This window comes from Cheilinus undulatus, linkage group 2 (genome assembly GCF_018320785.1).
Source record: "Cheilinus undulatus linkage group 2, ASM1832078v1, whole genome shotgun sequence".
Classification (NCBI taxonomy): Eukaryota; Metazoa; Chordata; class Actinopteri; order Labriformes; family Labridae; genus Cheilinus; species Cheilinus undulatus.
The window spans coordinates 17,261,110-17,280,390 of record NC_054866.1 but is presented as its reverse complement, the minus strand read 5'-3'; the positions used below and the strand labels follow the sequence as shown (position 1 = coordinate 17,280,390).

General features: G+C 38.5%; 2 protein-coding genes across 8 annotated transcripts in view; both read left to right on the top strand.

The window, feature by feature from the left end:
* usp2a (ubiquitin specific peptidase 2a) overlaps nucleotides 1-9,818 on the top strand; it is a 78,961-nt gene extending 69,143 nt beyond the window's left edge. For all 7 annotated transcript variants that reach the window (XM_041812405.1, XM_041812443.1, XM_041812415.1 and 4 more), the window contains 10 exons: nucleotides 1,952-2,075; nucleotides 3,192-3,303; nucleotides 3,453-3,563; nucleotides 4,947-5,011; nucleotides 5,211-5,314; nucleotides 5,487-5,567; nucleotides 5,666-5,744; nucleotides 6,103-6,207; nucleotides 6,819-6,939; nucleotides 8,624-9,818. In XM_041812405.1, the coding sequence (XP_041668339.1) occupies nucleotides 1,952-2,075; nucleotides 3,192-3,303; nucleotides 3,453-3,563; nucleotides 4,947-5,011; nucleotides 5,211-5,314; nucleotides 5,487-5,567; nucleotides 5,666-5,744; nucleotides 6,103-6,207; nucleotides 6,819-6,939; nucleotides 8,624-8,726 (1,005 nt within the window). In that variant the 3' untranslated portion in view covers nucleotides 8,727-9,818. The remainder of the gene's footprint in view (nucleotides 1-1,951; nucleotides 2,076-3,191; nucleotides 3,304-3,452; nucleotides 3,564-4,946; nucleotides 5,012-5,210; nucleotides 5,315-5,486; nucleotides 5,568-5,665; nucleotides 5,745-6,102; nucleotides 6,208-6,818; nucleotides 6,940-8,623) is intronic.
* A 2,198-nt stretch (nucleotides 9,819-12,016) lies between these two features.
* Nucleotides 12,017-18,253, top strand: LOC121524768 (GTPase IMAP family member 4-like). Its single transcript, XM_041810263.1, has 5 exons — nucleotides 12,017-12,189; nucleotides 12,266-12,411; nucleotides 13,308-13,548; nucleotides 15,258-15,584; nucleotides 17,363-18,253. The coding sequence occupies exons 1-5, from the start codon at nucleotides 12,174-12,176 to the stop codon at nucleotides 17,920-17,922; spliced, it is 1,290 nt and encodes a 429-aa protein (XP_041666197.1). The 5' UTR covers nucleotides 12,017-12,173; the 3' UTR covers nucleotides 17,923-18,253.
* Nucleotides 18,254-19,281: the final 1,028 nt, after the last annotated feature.

Genomic DNA, 19,281 nt, shown 5'->3' with positions numbered 1-19,281 from the left:
TAGTATGGTGCATTCCTACACACCTCGGGATTTTAAAAGATTTTACACCTAATATGTGAGATATAACATCTGCCTTTGTGGAGCAATGTCAGCAGATGCAAAACCCTAAATGTAGTTACATGTTATGGTGACCTAAATTAGAAATTACATATAGACCAGGCAGCTTGTGAGCTTGTACACAGCTGCTGCGATGAAATGATGGGCTATACACCACTAAAACTCAAATCCTACCAAGTATTTGTCCACTAACAGTTTAAAAATATCTCTTTGTACTATACACACATTTACTTTGCAAGTCCAGATGAATATCTGATTTCAATATAATAGTGTAAAAAAATTAGGCTTGCATTGCTTCTTACAAGTAAAAACATCTGCCAGTCGGGCAAACAGGTTTGGTTCAAGTGGTTTATAATAAAATGTCTGCATCTAAAATAGGTAAAACATCTGATTCAAGACACAACAAATAAAATTTGCTTTTTTCATTTGTAGACATTTTTTACTTTTTACAAACACCACAAAGTACACAAATAATTATTGGTGTACCTGTCTAAATCCTGGTTTAAATATCACATTTTACTTATAAGCCACAATCATCATGTCCAGATAAATATCTTATTCTAACAAAATAAATAATTGATTTTTGTTTCTATCAATGGGATGTCTTAAATGAGATGTAATACCTTCGTCTAAGAAACCCAGATATATTGATCAGATATTAAACAAATACACAATTTAATATCGTGGTTTGCAGTGTAAATGTGTCTCTATTCCAGGGGTTCTCAACCTTTTCAGCTGGTGAACCCCAAAATAAGGGTGCTAGAGACAAGGACCCCTACTGTACCTGAAGGTGGTTGAGCACAGCCATGTACATTCAAGAATAGTCATCTGGAGACAAGGCCGCTCATAAGGGGGGATAAATGGGAGAGCTCTCTGGGGCCCAGCCAAACTGGGGGCCCATGGAGCTCAACAAAATCATGGTCTATTGTAAAGTTAAGCTGTGACATTCATATTTTATATTTAACCTGAAAAAGTAAACACTCTTATCAATGAAAGAAATCTCTTTAAAATCATTTGTGTAGAATATAGCCTCCTTAAAAATGTAAGTCTATTTTGTTAAAAAAAAAAGAAAAAAAGAAATGGGTTAAAACTGGGTTAATAATTGCAAAAAATCGTGGAAAAGGTGGTAAAATTGGATCTTCAAAGTAGCAGAAATGGGTTAGGAATGCCAAAAATTATATAAGAATGGCAAAAAAAATAGCCAAAAAATGCAAAAATGGGTTATAGTGGCAAACAATTGGCATAAATAGTGGGAAGAGGGAATTAAAAATTGGCTGAAAATTCTTTAAATTGGCAAAAATGGGTGGAAATCTGGTGAATTGGTAAGAAAAATCGATATAAACTGGCAAAAATAGTGCTAACTGAGAAAGAAAAAATAGGCAGATATTAGCAGAAGTTGTCAAACTGGCAAAAATGGGTATATCAGGTAGAGAAATGTGGTTAAAATGGGAAACATTGGGCATAAAAAGTGGTAAAATGGGGTTAACAGTGACAATAATGGGTCAACATAGGCAACATTTGGCTTATGTGGCAAGAATTGGTTTAGAAGTGGCAAGAACAGGTAGAAAAAAAGTGGTGGGCTCAAAATGGCAAAAGTAAGTGTTAAATGGCAAAAAGGGGTTAAAATTTGTGAGAAAAAATGATAAAAACTGGTTAAAATTTGGCAACACTGGTGTAAAGTGGCAACAGTGGAATTAAGAAAATATTCTTAGTTTTTTTTTTTTTTTAGGGAATCTGGAGACCCCCTCTTAGTGTGCCCCAAGAGGGTCCCAACCCAAGGTTGAGAACCACTGCTCTATTTACTTTACAGAAAGGAATCTCCAAGACTGAAAGTCTACAGATTGATTTTGTGTGTTTGATCTCATCAAACTATTTTGTTTTTTTCTTCTTGCAGTGTTTCATGAACAGTATCCTGCAGTGTCTCAGCAACACACAAAGCCTGCGAGACTACTGCCTGCACAACTCGCACCGCAGAGACCTTAACAACAACAGCCGCACCAACACAGCCCTCATGCAAGGTGAGAGACGGGACGCTCAGGCCCTCTGGAGTCCAAAAGCACACACAGCAACACACTCTCAGTCCCTCTTTACTTCTGGATGAGACTGCACATTAGAGAGCATACATGAGGAAGATGAGCCTGTCTTTTATAAGCCTCATGAGATACTAAGAATGTTTACTCTGTTAACATGGAAATGTATATAACTTTGAGCATCATTATTTTAGAGTAAACATTATACAGAAGAAGACATGAAAAAACAAATGGCCTCATATAATGGAAGTGAATGGAAAGGGAGATTTTTAAGACAGCACATTTCACATGAAGATTCAGGCACCTCATGTTAGTGTCCAGTCATTTTTCTCTAATTGTCCAAACAAAAATGTTCACAACTTTGATACATTCTAAAACCACAAGTTTAAAAAAAAAATCAGTTATCTTCATGATTAATAGTATCTTCAGTAAGAACCAGAGCTTCAGCAAACATCATATTTTAACCAAAAGCTGCCGCTATCAAATCCCAGCTTTATCTGCACGTTTCTAGTGTATTTATGTAATTTAGACTGTGTGCTGGAGTTTACCTGCATTTTTTTCTAATTAATTAAAAACTAGAATTATCCCAGTTTCGTGTTTCTAGGCCTTTTTTGTTTCCATGGTATCAAAAGGTATCAATAGACCAGTTTGGAGTAGACATCACGGTTATGTCACAGCAGTTGCACATTCATAGTGGTGGCAGAAAAACAGCAGAAGAGAAACAGATTTGTCAGCTTCTTGGCAAAACAAAAAGAAATGGAAAGTTGTGTGGACAAAGATTTGCCAATCAAGCCATCTTTTATATACTAGTAGGTCCTAAACACAACACAAATAAAGGAAATGTTTAAGGACATTACCATCATATAAAGCATTGGCTACAGTAAAGTTTTACATTAATTAGATTTCTTTAAATTTGTGTTATGTAAGACACTGGGGGAATGTGTTTACTTTTTTCTCTCTTTCCTTTTATGGTCATTAAAATGCTTAGATGTTTGTTTTTAATGTTGTTACAGATTTTTGGTCTAGTATCTGGAGGACATTTTAAAGTGACTGCATCTGATGTCTTAATGTGTGAGTAACTGAATTTTTTTGTTGTTGTGGTAGAATTTGCCAAGCTGATTCAGACCATGTGGACGTCGTCCAGCAGCGAGGCGGTCAGCCCGTCTGAATTCAGAACTCAGATCCAGAGATATGCGCCCAGATTCGTCAGATACAGGTAGGCTCTGTGTTTCAGGCATCTGTGAGCTGGCATTCATCTTAGCCTGGCTGTCATCTTATTAAAAAACAGGATTATAGGAGCATTAAGTCAATAATACCAGAATATTGGTGAGTATTTCTGATTCTGAGTGTCTCTGTGCCCTACAGCCAACAGGATGCTCAGGAGTTCTTACGATTCCTCCTGGACGGTCTTCACAACGAGGTCAACAGGGTCACTGTCAGGCCGAGAGGCACAGCAGAGGACTTTGACCACCTGCCGTGAGTAACCTGCCTCTCAGTCAGTGTTTGTGTTTGTGTGATTGTCTGTACTAACTCATGTCTGCACGGCAAAAGTTAGTTGAAAATGAGAGAGTAAACTGATAAGATGGGGGGGTGATAAATTATTTTTAATCAATGCACATTAATCAGCAAAAATAAAGAATGACCTGCTCGAGATTTTTAAGAAGTTAAAATATCCCTTCTCAAAGACCCCTGAGATGAAGGAAATGAAGCCAGACTAAAAGCTACTAAAGCTGTAATCACAGGAGATTAGAATTACCCTGGGACCTCTAATGGTTTGCAAATTACCCCTTTATGTCTGTGTTTGGTGTGTGGCTTCACACTGGATATGTGAAGTCTGTAATTTACTGACATTGTAGACTGAAAATGTTAAGATGCTGTATAGATAAGATGCTGTGCATTTTTGTTTTTTAAAATTCATGCACAAGAAGAAGTGTGGTGCAGGTGGCAATGCCTTTATGTATGCTGTTAACCAGAGTTAACCTGTTAGATCATTGTCCACGATCAGGAAACTGGTAATCAGTCTCCCCTTGCTCTCCCCTGAGCTCATGCATTTAGTTAGCATTAGACACCTTTAGGTGCAAGGGCACCTGCAGGTGATTAGAGAGACAGAGAAAGACAGTGAATGACTAAAAGAAAACGGTTTAATGTCTTATGTTAAATTTGGATCTTAGCTGTTGTTTGTAGCATCTATATAGCATAATAGCATTACTTAAGCTGATGCTGTTATTTTGCACTCCATTAATTTTTTAATCAACAGTCCTCAACCATACGTGTATCACCTGTTGTGATAAGTTAATATTAAAGGTGCAGTATGTAAAATTGGGAATATTGGCAACATCTAACAGTCAGATTCAACTATTACTAGCTCACCCTTCTTGTTGGTACAGTAATAGGGCTCATGAAGATAAAAAAGAATATCTCATCGTAGATGCACTCAAGTACTTCAGTATTTTTGTCAATACAAACTTCTGCAAAAAAAAACACATCAAGACTCTTCTTTTTTATTCCCTTTAACATAGCACTTACAGTTGTAGCTATATCACCCTGCTCACTATACATTATCACACTTAAACACTGCTACTGGTGTGAAAAGATCTTGTAAATACATAATGGAACATGTTAATGAATAAAAAATAAGAAGAATTATCAATGAGCAATGTAGTTGACATTTTTTAGAGTTTCATCTTTTTTCTGTAAAATGTTGAGTCCAGTGTTTTTTTTTCTACTTTGCAAATCCAAGAGGGTTAATCAGTCAGTTCAGTCGGTCAAATGGCTGACTTTTGCCGTCAGATTGTCCTTGTCTGTCTTGTCTGTCTGGTACCCTAACAGTCTAAAGTCTCACAGGTTCTCCACATTCAGGGATGAAGAGAAGGGGAGAAAGATGTGGAGCAAGTATCTGGAGAGAGAAGACAGCAAGATTGTCGGTAAGTGGAGACTGTCAGGGTCAATAAAAATATGTTTTAAGAATTTGATTGCTCAATCCTTTAATCAAATAAATCAAGCCTAACTTTTTAATGGAGCTTCATTGAAAGTGATTTTTATATTCGGTATGAAACTTGTCTAGACTGTACATGGTGTGATGGCCTTCATGTTTAATTAAAGTTTTTCATTTCTCTGTCTCAGACCTGTTTGTGGGGCAGCTGAAGAGCTCTCTGACCTGCAGGCACTGTGGTTTCTGCTCCACTGTCTTCGACCCGTTCTGGGATCTCTCTCTACCCATCGCCAAGGTTAGAAAAAAAAACACAGATGAAGCATTTTTACCTAACACATCAACAGATACAGTATAAGCTGGAGCAGAGGAGCACAGGTCTGTGACCTGAAATGTTGAAGTGTTGATGATCATCTTTGTGTGGTCGCTGTTATGCATGCTAACCTAAATGCATCTGTGTTTGTGTGCAGGCAGGCTACTGCGAAGTGAGTCTGATGGACTGCATGCGGCTCTTCACCAAAGAAGACATCCTGGATGGAGACGAGAAGCCAGTAAGAGCCTATAGAATCCTGTGGTGGCCCTGAAGGTCAGCTGTATAAAGTAATGTTTTGCAAGTAACCTCTGAACAAATTTTGTCTGTTCTCCACAGATGTGCTCCAGGTGTGAAGTCCGGAGGGTTTGTGCAAAGAAGTTCACAATACAGAAGTTCCCAAAGATCTTAGTGCTGCGTATCCTTTTATATTGACATCAGTTCCCGTAACTATGAGTGATGTTTGACATATCAATAATCCTGCAGCTAAGGATTCAGCAGAAGAGTAGATTTTTATTTATCTATTACATTTATTTGATAGGGACCATGTAAATTACATAGTACAACTTCAGCCTGTTACTAACAAACTATAAGTAACTGATGGTCTAATAAATTTGTTAAGCACTATATATATATATATATATATATATATATATATATATATATATATATATATATATATATATATATATATATATATATATTTGACATTTTATGCTGAATGTACTGAGAGCCTCACATAGATGAATTACTCCTTGACTTCCCCTCCTGCTCAGACCTAAAACGCTTCTCTGAGGGACAGCGAACAGGAAAACTGTCTACCTTTGTGAACTTCCCTGTGACAGATTTGGACCTGCGGGAGTTTGCATCTCAAAGCAGCAGTAAGTGCTCATCCTTATGGTTACTCTTGTGATTGAGCCCACATGATTAGAGCATGTTTGATGGGTTGAAGCTGGCAAACCTTTGGAAAGTGATGAAAGTTTTTCAAATAGTATTAAAGCATTTTACTTTATCACAGGCTCAGATCCAGTAACTTACACTATGTGGCAGATTTGCATTGAAAGAGGATGATTCTCCCCAAACGACTGCATAATTTCTGATTTAAATGCACAGGAGCAGCACCAGCACATGGATCCTGTTTGCTCTGCAGTACTATGAGGGATACAGTCACTCTTGCATGTGCTTTGAAAATTAGTTTTTCATTTTGTTTAATTGCAAAGGTATAGCCGACTCAAAAGCCACACAATCATTCTGTGAATCAGGCAGGAGTAAAAATCATTTTCCTGTTTTTCCTCATAAATCTGAATTTTTCCTGAACTTATGCTGTATGCATTTAGACACACCAGTAATCCTCTTAGAAAGAACTCCTGAACACCCATCACACAAATATTTTATATTAGAATTGAAATTCATTTGAGTTGTGAACTCTCTGTGTTATTAAAGATGACTGAGTGTAGGCTCTAATGTTGTCTGTGTTTCTGTTTGGTTGTAGTAAATGCAGTGTACAACCTGTATGCAGTGTCCAACCACTCAGGCACCACCACGGGAGGTCACTACACGGCCTACTGTCGCAACCCCACCTCGGGAGAATGGTACACATTCAATGACTCCAGGTAAATATTCTCATCATCATCCTCATCACTGATCTGATGTTCAGAGCAGTTAACATCAAGATGGAAAAAAGATACACACTAAATATATGTTAGAGTCCAGTAATCATTAAAACTTGGTAGGCATTTAATGCAAGTATAAAAATCCCTCACTGTCAAGCACAAAAGTACCACAAAAATATGTTACAATTTAAGTTACATTGAAAATTCAGTTTTGCAAAACAATTTTTAGATATGAATAATGGTGTTTATGTTGTGTTGCAGCTAACTTCTGATAATTTTAATAATTTTGACTGAGAACTTAAACTAACATGTTTTATGTCATTACAAAGATACAAAGTTTCTTTGTAAGAAAGATGTCTATACTCATCAAGCACACAATGGAAACAAATTAAACATCCTGAAATGTTTATTTTGTCCCTAACTTCTCGTGAAAAGAAACAATGGAATACATTTACTTTTGTTGTCATAATTTTTAATATTAAAAAGTCTAAAAGGGAGAGTCCAACGGTGAATCTGTCTTTCTGTTTGTAAGGTTTTCTCTGCTACATATCCCTAGAATCTGAGCTTAATGTTATTCGGGGTAAATAATAATTGAACTGAGTTCAAATTGTATTAAAATGATGTGTATGTCTTGTTATTATGGTTTTATTTTAGGTCAGTTTAAAGAGGACCATGTAAACAATCTCCTGCCACCATTGCATTGATCCAAGTATATTTTGCAGGACATTAGAGATATCTATTTAGACCGTAAAGTCATTAAGAAAATGTTGATTTAGACCATGGCTGGGCAACTTAGTTACTTAGGGGGGCATATGAATTTTTTTCTCACTGCTAGAGGGCCAAATATTCATAAATCACAGTATTCTCTCACTTAAACAAGAACTACATATGATTTACAAACAGAAGAAAATAATGTTTTTTGTTTTTTGTTTTTAACTCAGATGCAAACAGTAGTATCTAATTTAATCGGCTTAATCCAAGAACTTGATCCAATGTAATCTACTTTTGAATGCATTCAACGTGAAACTAATAATGATAATTTTAGTTTATTATACTATATCTTCCTTCTTCTGCAATTAAGGATGCATAAAAAGTTCTTTACAGCAATACGTACAGCCAATTGTACCTCTAATTTCTGGCAAATAACCTATTATATATATAAAAAAATCATAGATAATTATAGAAATGTTTTCATTAGTCATATTTTCATGGCGGATATTATAATGTTGTTTCCATATTTATAACTTAATGGTATTTGAATTTGACTTGTGGGTCGCACTGAGTGAGATGGAGGGCCATTTGTGGTCCCTGGGTGGCCAGTTGTCCACCACTGATTTAGGTCATAAATCCAGGGAGAAGTACAGCCTTTTTTTTTCCCTCAAGTCTCACACAATCGGACATCTTTTTGCAACGAATGATCTCCTCCTGGTGGCCATAAGAAAGAATGCAGGTTAAAGGAACCTTATTCACTTTTTACTTAATGAGCTTTCCGCTACGTCTGCTTAGTCTGTGGATTAAATAATAGGGACTGAAGAAGGATGTAGAATATTTTTGCTTTTAAAAGTTAAAATCAAATAATCACTCCATCTCTCTCAAAAATGTTTTAATTTAGGTTTTAGCAAAGGAATGTTTTGGGTTATGAGTGTCTTTTTTTGTTTCTCACTTACAGTGTCTTGTTTTCCAGGGTAACACCGATGTCCTCCTCCCATGTGTGCAGCAGCGACGGCTATGTCCTCTTCTACGAGCTGGATGAGAAGCTACCCGGAGGACGGCGGTCCGTGCTCTGATGACGGACAAAATGATATAAAGATGCTCTTGTTGGTGATGACAGGCCTGCTGTGGATTTGTATTTGGACTCGTATCACAAACACAAAAACACATAAAGGCACACACACCCACCAGCCTGGATTTTCTGGAAACCACAGGAACCTGATGAACCAGCCCTGCTCTCCGTCTCCGTCTTTACTCTCCTGTCCTGCTCGTTTTGCGTGGAGGTGTGTGTGTGTTTTCTGTGTGCGTGTTGTGTGCAAGTGAGTGAGGCTGACACAGGGCAATAATCTCATACGACAGCTGACAGGTGAATCTCCATCTCAGAAATCCCTCTCTATGCACTGCAAACCGAACTCTCACCCCGACCGCGCCTTCGCTTTGTTTTCCTTCGATCTTCTTGTTTGCCTCGAACTATTTAAACTGACATGATGCGTTAATTTTTTTTCTGCTTTGGATTTACGTTGTTTTTATGTTTATGTTTTGTTTATCACATCATCATCACACTGACTGCTAAGGGTCTCGAGGAGCTGACAGCCCACCGGCCTGCTCGCACTGCAACACTCCCACGTCTTCGTCGACGTCTTTCACTCTTCTTCTTTTTCTACAAGTGGTCGGGAGGCTGGTGGCACTGTGAGCGTCACGTGATTCAGAGGACGACACCTCAAACGTGTTTTATTTAATTTGTTTCTCCCAAGTGTGGCTGCTACTGATGTTTTCAAAGTGCTGTGAATGGATGAATGAACCGTCCAGTGCAGATCTTCAAAGGACTAACAATGAAAAAATGGTATCAAATCTCATTGTCAGCATGGGGTCTTTACTTTCTCTCTTGTTTCATGCCATTGAACAACACGAAAGAATGTTTTAAAGACAAATAACACACTATATCTGTATATTTTTATATCCTGATGCAATATAGAGAATGTACTATTCAATGGTGCTGAAAATTGACCCATAACTGTTTTCAGTCGGTTTATTTCCCACGTTTCAAGAGAGAAAAAGAGTTATTATTTATGCTTACAGGTGATAATGTGATGAGTCACACTTTTTAGCAGTGGCAGTCAAACACATGAGTATATAAATATATATATGAATTAAAAGTTAAAACAGTGGTTTATTCTTTGAGTCAGTGTGGTTTTTATGATTCACTGTGACTGTAACAAGTGCAGCAAGGGGAAAAGAGAGGAGGAGCACATTTGATTGGGAAGCTTCAAAGCCCACAGGTGTCAAAATCTCTACTCTCGGTTTACAAATCTGTGCACATAATTTATGCTTCAATCACATATTTGTGATGCCAATCAGCTGTCCAACCAACCATATTTTATGTTTTACTACAGCAGCTGGTCTTGTGGTTGGTCAGTCTTCTTACAGTAGCTTTTAGTATACTGAGACCACCTACAAATGGCAGCATAGCCTAATGAAAGGAGCACAAAAATCATTCTTTAGTTAATAAAGTGCTTTTACTTTGCTCAACAGAGCAGAATAAAAATCTCCAACAGAGTGATTCAACAAGTATCCCAAAGTAAAGATGACTGAAATACACCATGTGATTATTTACTTGTGCTATTTAAAGTGATTTAACACTGATATTCATAGACTGACAAACAGTTTTTAGTCTTTTAAAGGAAAAACTATAACTAAAACAAATACTGACGATGACGACTGGACGTAGAGGCCTGGACTGTGTGTCGGACGGTTGCCTCGGTGAAGTCTATTAACCCCAGATAATTGGACAACTCGAAGGGCATTAACCCACTGACAATGATTTATAGAAGTAAGAAGAGGGGGAAGTGAGTTTTTTTGCGACACTCACCTGAGGTGAGCCTGGCAAGAAGTCCTGTGCTTCTTGAAGCTCATGTGTTACAACGCCATCATGTGATGTTCAGAGGGTACTCCTCTTTGAGTTTTCGTATTCACCAAAAACATTAAATGAAAATATGAATTTGCACATTGTTTAATTTAGTTAGCAATTTGGTGTCTTCAGAAAGAATGGCTGCTTCATGTTACCATGGTTACTTTTCTCATCTTACGGCTGTGGCGCATTAATTTGGAACAGTGTAAAGGTTTTTTGACTTGAGAAGTTCCATAGGTGTCCATTTATCAGAAGTTATTAGACACCAGTGGAGCTTCCAGAGCCAGTCAGAATCGAGTATTCCCCAAGACCATGGTAGAAAGTCATTACTGACCAAACCTTAAAGATACAGTGTGTATAGGCTTATTTGGGAATATTAGCAACATCTAATAGTCAGATTCTAGATTGTGATGCTCACCTCTGATGATAACTGTGGCATCCAGTGGAATAAAAAAAAAAAGATTACAGTTATTTTATCCCTTCTACAGTACCATAGAAACATGAAGAATGCAAAAATCAAAGATGGCAGACTCCATGGATGGGACCCTTCATGTATGAATAAAAGACTTCGTCTAAGTTAATTGGAAAAAAGAAAGTAATCTTATGTCTTCAGGTGATTGTACAGTGATTATGTTCTTCTGGTGTTGCAGAAGTACAAAGACCTGCAATTTTTCCAGTGCTCCACTGAGGCTGGTTGCAGAAGTAGCTACCGAAAGTGACATATATGCACTTCATGTTAAATGTCAATTTTTGTAGTAGAAATAAAACATGTACATAAACCAATTCAAAAGATGAAATTTGACTTTGGTCAACTTACTATGTGCACATGTGCACACACTGTCCAGGGATAAATGTTTTTCTTTAATTGTTCATTTTGGTTTAAAGATGGGTAAAACTTATGCATTATCAGGGGCATGGCTTATACAAGCTTCAACTTTAAACCTTAATAGCCATTATTACTTATTGAGCTTTTATTTTTGTAATATTACCATTTGGGGTGAGCCCACTGGACTAGGACAGTCATAGGTGGGTATGGCCCAGTGCCCTGGTCTTCTTATTACTACATAATGGTACTATAAATTAATACTATTCTAGTTCATGGTCTAAGGTAATTACTTCATCACAAAAAAAGTTGTTTTATCACACAAGGTTAAAAGATTTCTTATATCTTCTCCCAGTTATTCCAACTCTGCTGGATCAGAATAATTGCAATTATTCTTAAATCAAAGTTACAGCCGTCCTACTCAATAGTTTTAAAAAAACACATTCTAGATGAACAAGGATTTAACTACTCTATCTGATTTCATAAGATCCTGCTGTTGTGTTTCTGTCGTCACAGTTTTATCAGCTAACCTTATAAATGTCTGGTCTGAGTCATTGTTTCCCCATAGCCACTTCTCAGGAACTCCTCTAGTGTGAACTTTGAAACTGATAATCACGTTGCCAGGGCCAGGCATTGTCATGAGGAGAGCTTTGTGGATTGAATATTTGCCATTTATTATTTGCTGCAAGTAAATGCAGAAGTGGATTCACAGAGGAGGAAATGCTTTTAAGAGAGTTTACCCTCTCTGTTAGGAACGCATTCTCACTGTGAAGGAGAAGCAGGAGCGTTTACATGGCAGCCTCAAATGGTGAGTTACCTAAAGCTTTCAAAGGCACCGAAGTCTTTAAGTGATTATTTATAGGAGATTATATCATGTTTGCTAGGTCCAGAGATAAACCTGTCACTGCTGTTACTGGGAGAGAAACAAAGTGGGAAGAGTTCAGCAGGAAACACCATCCTGAGGAGACTGGCCTTTCACAAGAACACGATTCGAAGCTCCAGAGAGAATGACAACATTTTTGGAAAACAGGTAAACATACAAGTTAATATCATTTGAACTCATACTTCCACCTTTGTCTGTATCACACAAGGATGTAGTCATTTTGAAGCCTCTTATTGGCTTTAGACTGCCTTTATGAAGCCAAAGTCTGACAGTTTTATTCAGACAATGTTTAGTGATGAGTGGATGAAGCCTAAGCTGTGGGCTTTCATTCTATTTATGCTAAAGATTCAAGACAGAGCTCTAGACTTCAGACATACACTGTCACATTGGTTAGCGTATGACTAACCAAACACTCATTTTAACAGTTTTACTGTAATATTTGTGAAATTAAAGTCCAAGAAGCCTGTATGTTAAGAAACAAAACTATCTGTGTACTATTACTAAGATATACATTACAAATAAAATAGAAAAGATAAGCACTGAAATGTACACAGCAATTAAAAAAAGACTAATTTAGTACTCACAATACCTGCAAATATTTCCAACAGTATACAAAGTCAAAGAAATCCTTAATCTTTATAAATGTAATGGTTCATATGTTATTATTACAGCCATGACAGAGCAGCAGTAATGGACACAACATGTTTATTGCAACGCTGGAAATGCTGGATGTCAGATCAGCCTGCAAAGAGTTAATAATGCATCCATTTACTTAAATTACAGTCTCCTTAATCAGTTATTATAAACAGTGAAATGAGGGACTCTGATTTCTATGCAGGTTGAAAAGATGTTTATTTTGCTGTAGCAGTATGTACTTGGCATTTTGTTAAGAGGGTTTATAGGGATTGACTCACTTTTGGATCTAGCCTCTAGTGGCCACCTAAGGAACTACAATTGTTGGCCTTTGGCACTGGAGCATTTGCTTCATTTCTCATCCCTGAAGGAGCTTCTTGATCTTCCCTCACTTTAACTTGATCTTCCAGGTGACAGTTGTGGACACCCCTGGATGGTCCTCCCACACCCCAACTCCTGACAGCGTGTCCAAAGAGCTCTACAGAGGTCTCACTCTCTGTCAGCCAGAGCCCCATGCCATCCTGCTGGTGCTGCCCATCACCTCCATCCTTGGCCAGAAGGAGTTGAAAGCCATGGAGGCCCAGCTAAGTCTGCTCCAAACCACTATTTGGTCTCGGGCTATGGTCCTCTTCACACATGGGGACAAATTAGGTAAAGTAATATCAATTTACTAATGTCTCAAATCTCACTGTTTATGAGTCCAGGTTTTAATGGTAACTAAGACTTGAGCTTGTATAGCACTAGTCCTCTGACTACTCAAAGTGCTTTTATACTGCATTACTGGTGTTCAGTGTCTTACCACACAACACTTCATGTGCATACATGAGCTAGCAATCAAACCCTAACCTGTTTAGAGACAGCCACCTCTACCACTGGTACACAACCACCCCTTCTCACTACAGGTAAACAGAGCACAACAATCTGTGCCTAGTCGTTCAAAAGTTTCATCTGAATAAGAATGATCTAGATTTGGTTCTACTAAGGATAGGTGAACTGAAGGTGGAAGAAGATGTACAGAAGTATTCAGACCCCCTTCATTTATTTAAGCTTTGTTATGTTGCAGCCTGATGAGGCAATTGTTTAAATTCATTTGTATTTTCATTAATCTACACTCAGTACCCCAATCATGACAATGTAAAAACAGAATTCTATATATATATATATATATTTTTTTTTTTTTCAAATTTATGTTTTCTGATCCTTTGCAACAACACTTGAAATTTAGCTCAGGTTCCTCCCATTTTCCTTGATCATTGCTGAGAGGTTTCTATACTTTGGAGTCCACCTGTGGTAAATTAAATTGATTGGACATGATCTGGAAAGGCACATAACTTTCTAGAAAAGGACTCAATGCACGACAATGCATATCAGAGCAAAAACCAAGCCATGAGGTCAAAGGAACTCTTCCAAGAGCTGGTCGTCTGGCCAACCTCAACAATCAGGGGAAGAGAGTTGACCAGGAGCCTGAAGATCACTCTGATGAAGCTCCAGAGATCCTGTGTGGAGATGGGACAAAGTTCCAGAAGGACAACCATCACCACAGCCCTCCACTGATCTGAGTTAATGGCAGAATGACTAGATGGAAGCCTCACCTCAGTGCAAAAAAAAACTAAGTCAGCTTGGAATTTGCAAAAAGCACCAGGAGGACTCTGAGACTGTGAGAAACAAGATTCTCTGGTCTGATAAAAGCAAAATTGAACTGTTTGGCATGATTCTAAACCTTATGTCTAGATGAAATCTGGCACTGCTCGTCACCTGTCCAACACCTATGGTGGTGGCAGCATCATGCTGTGGGGATGTTTTTCAGCAGGGACTGGGAGACTGATCAGGATTGAGGGGAAGTTGAACAGAGCAATTACAGAGTAAACTTGTTGCGTAGTGCTCAGGACCTCAGAATGGGCAGGAGGTTCACCTTCCAACATGACACTGACCCTAAACACACAGCCAAGACAACACAGGAGTGGCTTAGTGAATGTCCTAGAGTATGCACTTGACTTGAACCCTCTGAAGGAGCTTGAGAGGATTTGCTTGATGGGGTTCTGAGTGTAGATTAATACAGACTTTTTATGACTGTAGCATAAGGCTGCAGCAAGATCATGTGGTATAAAAATCACCATGTAGCTTAGCTTCTGTACCTGCACTTCTGCTGGTCTCTCCTTATAGGGGGCCAAACTGTCTGACATCTCCTGTAGCTAATATGCCAACAGGTACCTGTACAACATCACTTCAAAAATACTGATCTAGACCTCAGAACATCATACAGCATGCTGAAATGGGTATTAAGCTCATGGTTTTACTCAAATCATTCTTGTCTTCACCTGTTGTTGTTTAACACAGTCAGTGGGGTTGTTTTGTTGCAGAAGTCATGTCTATCGAGGAGCACATACAACGCCAAGGTCCGACTCTCCAGTGGCTGCTGGAGCGTTGTGGGAACAGGTACCAGGTTATGACCAACCAGCCCAGTGCGCCACAGACTCAGGTCACTGAGCTCTTTGGGAAGATCCAAAAGATGATGGAGACTAACCAGCTTTCCACAGAGGTTAAGAACATGCTGTACACCAGGCTAAGACAAGAATTGAGCATGGAGGAGGAGAGGAGCTGGCAGAACAGACGAGAAGAAGTGGAAATGACAGAGATGCATGATGTACATGATGGCATGCTGGGACAAAGGCAGCGGGTGATGTCAGGTAAATCCTATTATATTTCACAATTTGGTCCCAATTCAAAAGCAGATGTGAGATTCAAACATAAATTGAATTCATTAAAATTCATTAAATCCACTGCCTTTTAAAACAGATTTGATGGATTTTTACCATTACCATCTTGTTTTTATATGCAAAAGCAACCATACTAGCCTTCATGCTGGCTCTCAGTGCCCATAACACCCACCTGCAGAGCTACTTTGTACCATCACATGCTTCAGCAGAAAGGCTGAAAAACTATAACGCAAGCAAACAACTATTCTTAGTGCCAAAACAACAGAAGAAACAAAGATGTGGGGAAAAAGGCTAGAGCATAACTCTAGCAGGTTAGGCTGTATTCACTACTTCCCCCTATTCCCTAACCTTGAAAAGCAGATGGATATGCCTGTTTCCGTGTTTCTCACTAGTGACATAAGCAAGCAGCAACAAGAGGCCGGTGCAATTATGGTGGAAGAGATTAGAGCGGATTCTGCTAAATTTTAACAGAACATGACAACATTTCCTTGTTCAAAGAAAAAACAACAGTATTGAGTTTGTATGTTTTTTTTCAAAAATGACAAAAGTCTTGTACTGACGTGTATAGTCACCATGGTTCATGTTATGCAGTTCTCTATGGAGTTTACACCCCGGTAGCGGGTACGTTGCGTGTTTTGTTTCTCTGATTGACCCGTAAAGATGTGACCTACAGAACGTTCATTCAATCATCCTCCGAGTTTTTTTTCAAAGGCTCTGCCCTTTCCCAAATGCTCTTTATGGGAGGTTTACCAGATGGATGTGTGGAAAAAATCCATCTGGCATGTCAGGTTACCTGTTCCCCTATTTCATAAGAAAAGTAAGAGATGAGGGAAGAAAGGCTATGACTAAGAGAAAAGGCTGGGCAAGGCCAGGGTGAGAAGCATGATTGTGCTAGAGTTCCCCCTGCTGGGCTATGCTGTAATCAGAAGAAAAGTTGTGAGGGTTAGGGTTAGGGAACGCAAAGTCAGGGGGAGAAGCCTGTTTGGGCAAGAGCATAAACCCATCAGGCTAGGGTGTAGTCACTTCCTTTCCCTAGTCCCCCATTTTCATTGGAAAAGATAAAGAAAAGTGTAGAGAAGCTGTGAGAATGGAAGATAGAAGGCAAAACCAGGAAGAGAAGCCTGTTTGGGCCAGAGCTCCCCGTGCTGAATTTGGTTATATGCTCAATTACTCTACTGTACTATTCTACAAATCCCACATTTCCATCAGGCAAGAGAGAAGACAAGCTGTGAAAAGGGAACAGGCAGGGGAAAAAATCTTTTTGGGCTAGAACACATTAGGCTGTATACCCTACCTCCCTCTAATCCCTCATTTTCATCATCTGAGATGAGAGAAGGAATGAACTGGATTTCAACTATACTTTGGCCCTGAACTGGCACTAATTTTCCTCATCCAAATCTACTGACTTGTTGTAACCGCCTCATCTGACATCTCTCTGACCATCATTAGCAAACTCTGTCTTTGCATTTTTAATTCTCCAAGTAAGGAGACAGTTGATCATGCAATAAATCCCCTACATCCCACTTCTACAGATAGATACTCTTTCCTCTCTGATCAGTCTCTGAGTAGAACAAAGCGCACAAGTGTTTTCCTTCCCACTGTCCTCCCAGGGCACTGTCAGTTCTTAATGAACTCTTCATTGACTCGAAGACCGTAAGACTATGTAAGGCCTTGGTTAATGCAATTAGACCCTAAAAAGTGATTTACGAAAATGCTTAGATTTGAACCCATGCTTTTTGTGATTGCAGTGGGCCGTTCTGGGCGAGCCCTTGCCTTCATCCTGCTCGGTAGGAGGAAGTCAGGGAAGAGCTCGGCAGGTAACATCATCCTAGACACAGAGGAGTTCCAGGTGTATCCCTATCGAAGGACCACCAGGTGCTCTGTCAGCCAGGGGATGGTTTCAGGGCGAGCAGTGACAGTAGTGGACACACCTGGGTGGAGTCTGTTTGGTCTGGCCAATGCAGAGGAGGTTGAGGTGGAGATGAATCTGAGCACTTCTCTGTGTCCTGAAGGGAGCAAAGTGACGTTCCTGCTGGTTTTACCTGTGGACGTGTTCACAGAGAAGGACAGGAGAGCCGTGGAGAAGTTCATTGGCACTTTGGGGGACAATGTTTGGAGACGCACTGTTGTGCTGTTCACCTTTGGAGAGGAGCTGAGAGGGATGACAATGGAAAAATACATAGAGGAGAATGGGGAGCATCTGCAGGAGATACTAAAAAAATGTGGCCAACGGCATGTTGTGTTCAGCACAGAAACAGAAAACAAGAACCAAGTCATACGGCTACTCGACATAGTGGAGCAGATGTAAAAACAGGGTTTTATGAAAAAACAAAATAAGTTATTGAGACGTGTCATTTTCTATTACATTCTTCTTTCCTTGTTTATTTTGTATCAAGCTGCTTTTATATATTTCCATGCAACTTTTACATAAGTTATAAAAAAAGTGCCATACTTTGATGATCTGTGGGTCAGAACAAAATCTCTTTTGGGTGATGACTCTATTAACCCTTTCATGCACGAATCATTGAAAAATAAAGTGAGATTTTTTAAAAGTCTTTTTTAACTTCTTTTTAACTTCTAGGCATACAAAATATTGTTATTTAGGAGTTATTTATTTATGTTATTTAGTTATACTCAGATTTTACAGGATGTTTCAAAAGTGTCCAATTAGAGCTGATTATGTAAAGCTGCACTAAAAGACACATTTTTAATGTATAAACAAAATAACTTTTCTTTATACAAACACTTTCACTATCTACTGTTTGAATATTGAAGTGATCTGTGGATGAATACATTTTTGCCTCTTCCACACCTCACTTTTTGTACTTAATGTTTTATTTCTCATCTATATGTCTTATTTTATTAATCTTTATTACAAATTCCTACATGTCCTACTTCTAGGCTGTAAGTAAGAGTACATAATGTTTATCTGAGGGATGAAAAATCATTTCTGTTTTTAGAATTAAACAGATTAATTAGATTAATTGAATTTTTGCACTCATACTAATCATGATCCACATTGGCTGATAGATATTACTTACTATATCACTAAATAAAAAGCCATTTGTGGATCAAAGGAGTCAACCCTGTTTTGCTTGGATGAGCCAAATGAAAATGTGAAATGTGCAGATCACTGATGTACAGTGCCTGTAAAAATATTCACCTCCTTGGATGTTTGACCCTTTTACTATTTTTATAAATCAATCATGGTCAATATTATTTGGCTGTTTTTTTTTCTTAAAAAAAACCCTCTTTAAGTCAAAAGTGTAGATAGAGTCAGTTAGTTGGTGCTAGTAGTCTCACAGTTAGTGAAATGGGGATCACCTGAGTGCAGTGAATGAGCCTCAAGTGACTGCTGTATAAAGACACCTGTGTCTGGAGGGTCCAGTCACTGATTAATCAGTTTTCCTGGCTACCATTACATCATGGAGACAAAAGAACAATCAAACAAATCAAAGAAAAGTTTATGGAAAAGTAAAAGCCAGATGTTAGATTCAAAAAATTTGCTAAGGTACTGACTATCCCCCAGAGTTCAGTTAAATCCATCATCAAGAAGTGGAAGGAATATGCCACTTGTAAATCTGCCTAGATCAGGCCATCCTCACAAACTGATTGACCGTGCACACAACTGTTGCCCAGGTTCTTCACCTGTCAAAGCTTTATGGGA

Excerpts from the sequence above, each read along its gene's own strand:
- LOC121524768 (XM_041810263.1), top strand. Across the intron at positions 12,412-13,307 it reads ACAACATTTTTGGAAAACAG|GTGACAGTTGTGGACACCCC; the intron begins GTAAACATACAA and ends TTGATCTTCCAG. Across the intron at positions 15,585-17,362 it reads AAGGCAGCGGGTGATGTCAG|TGGGCCGTTCTGGGCGAGCC; the intron begins GTAAATCCTATT and ends TTGTGATTGCAG.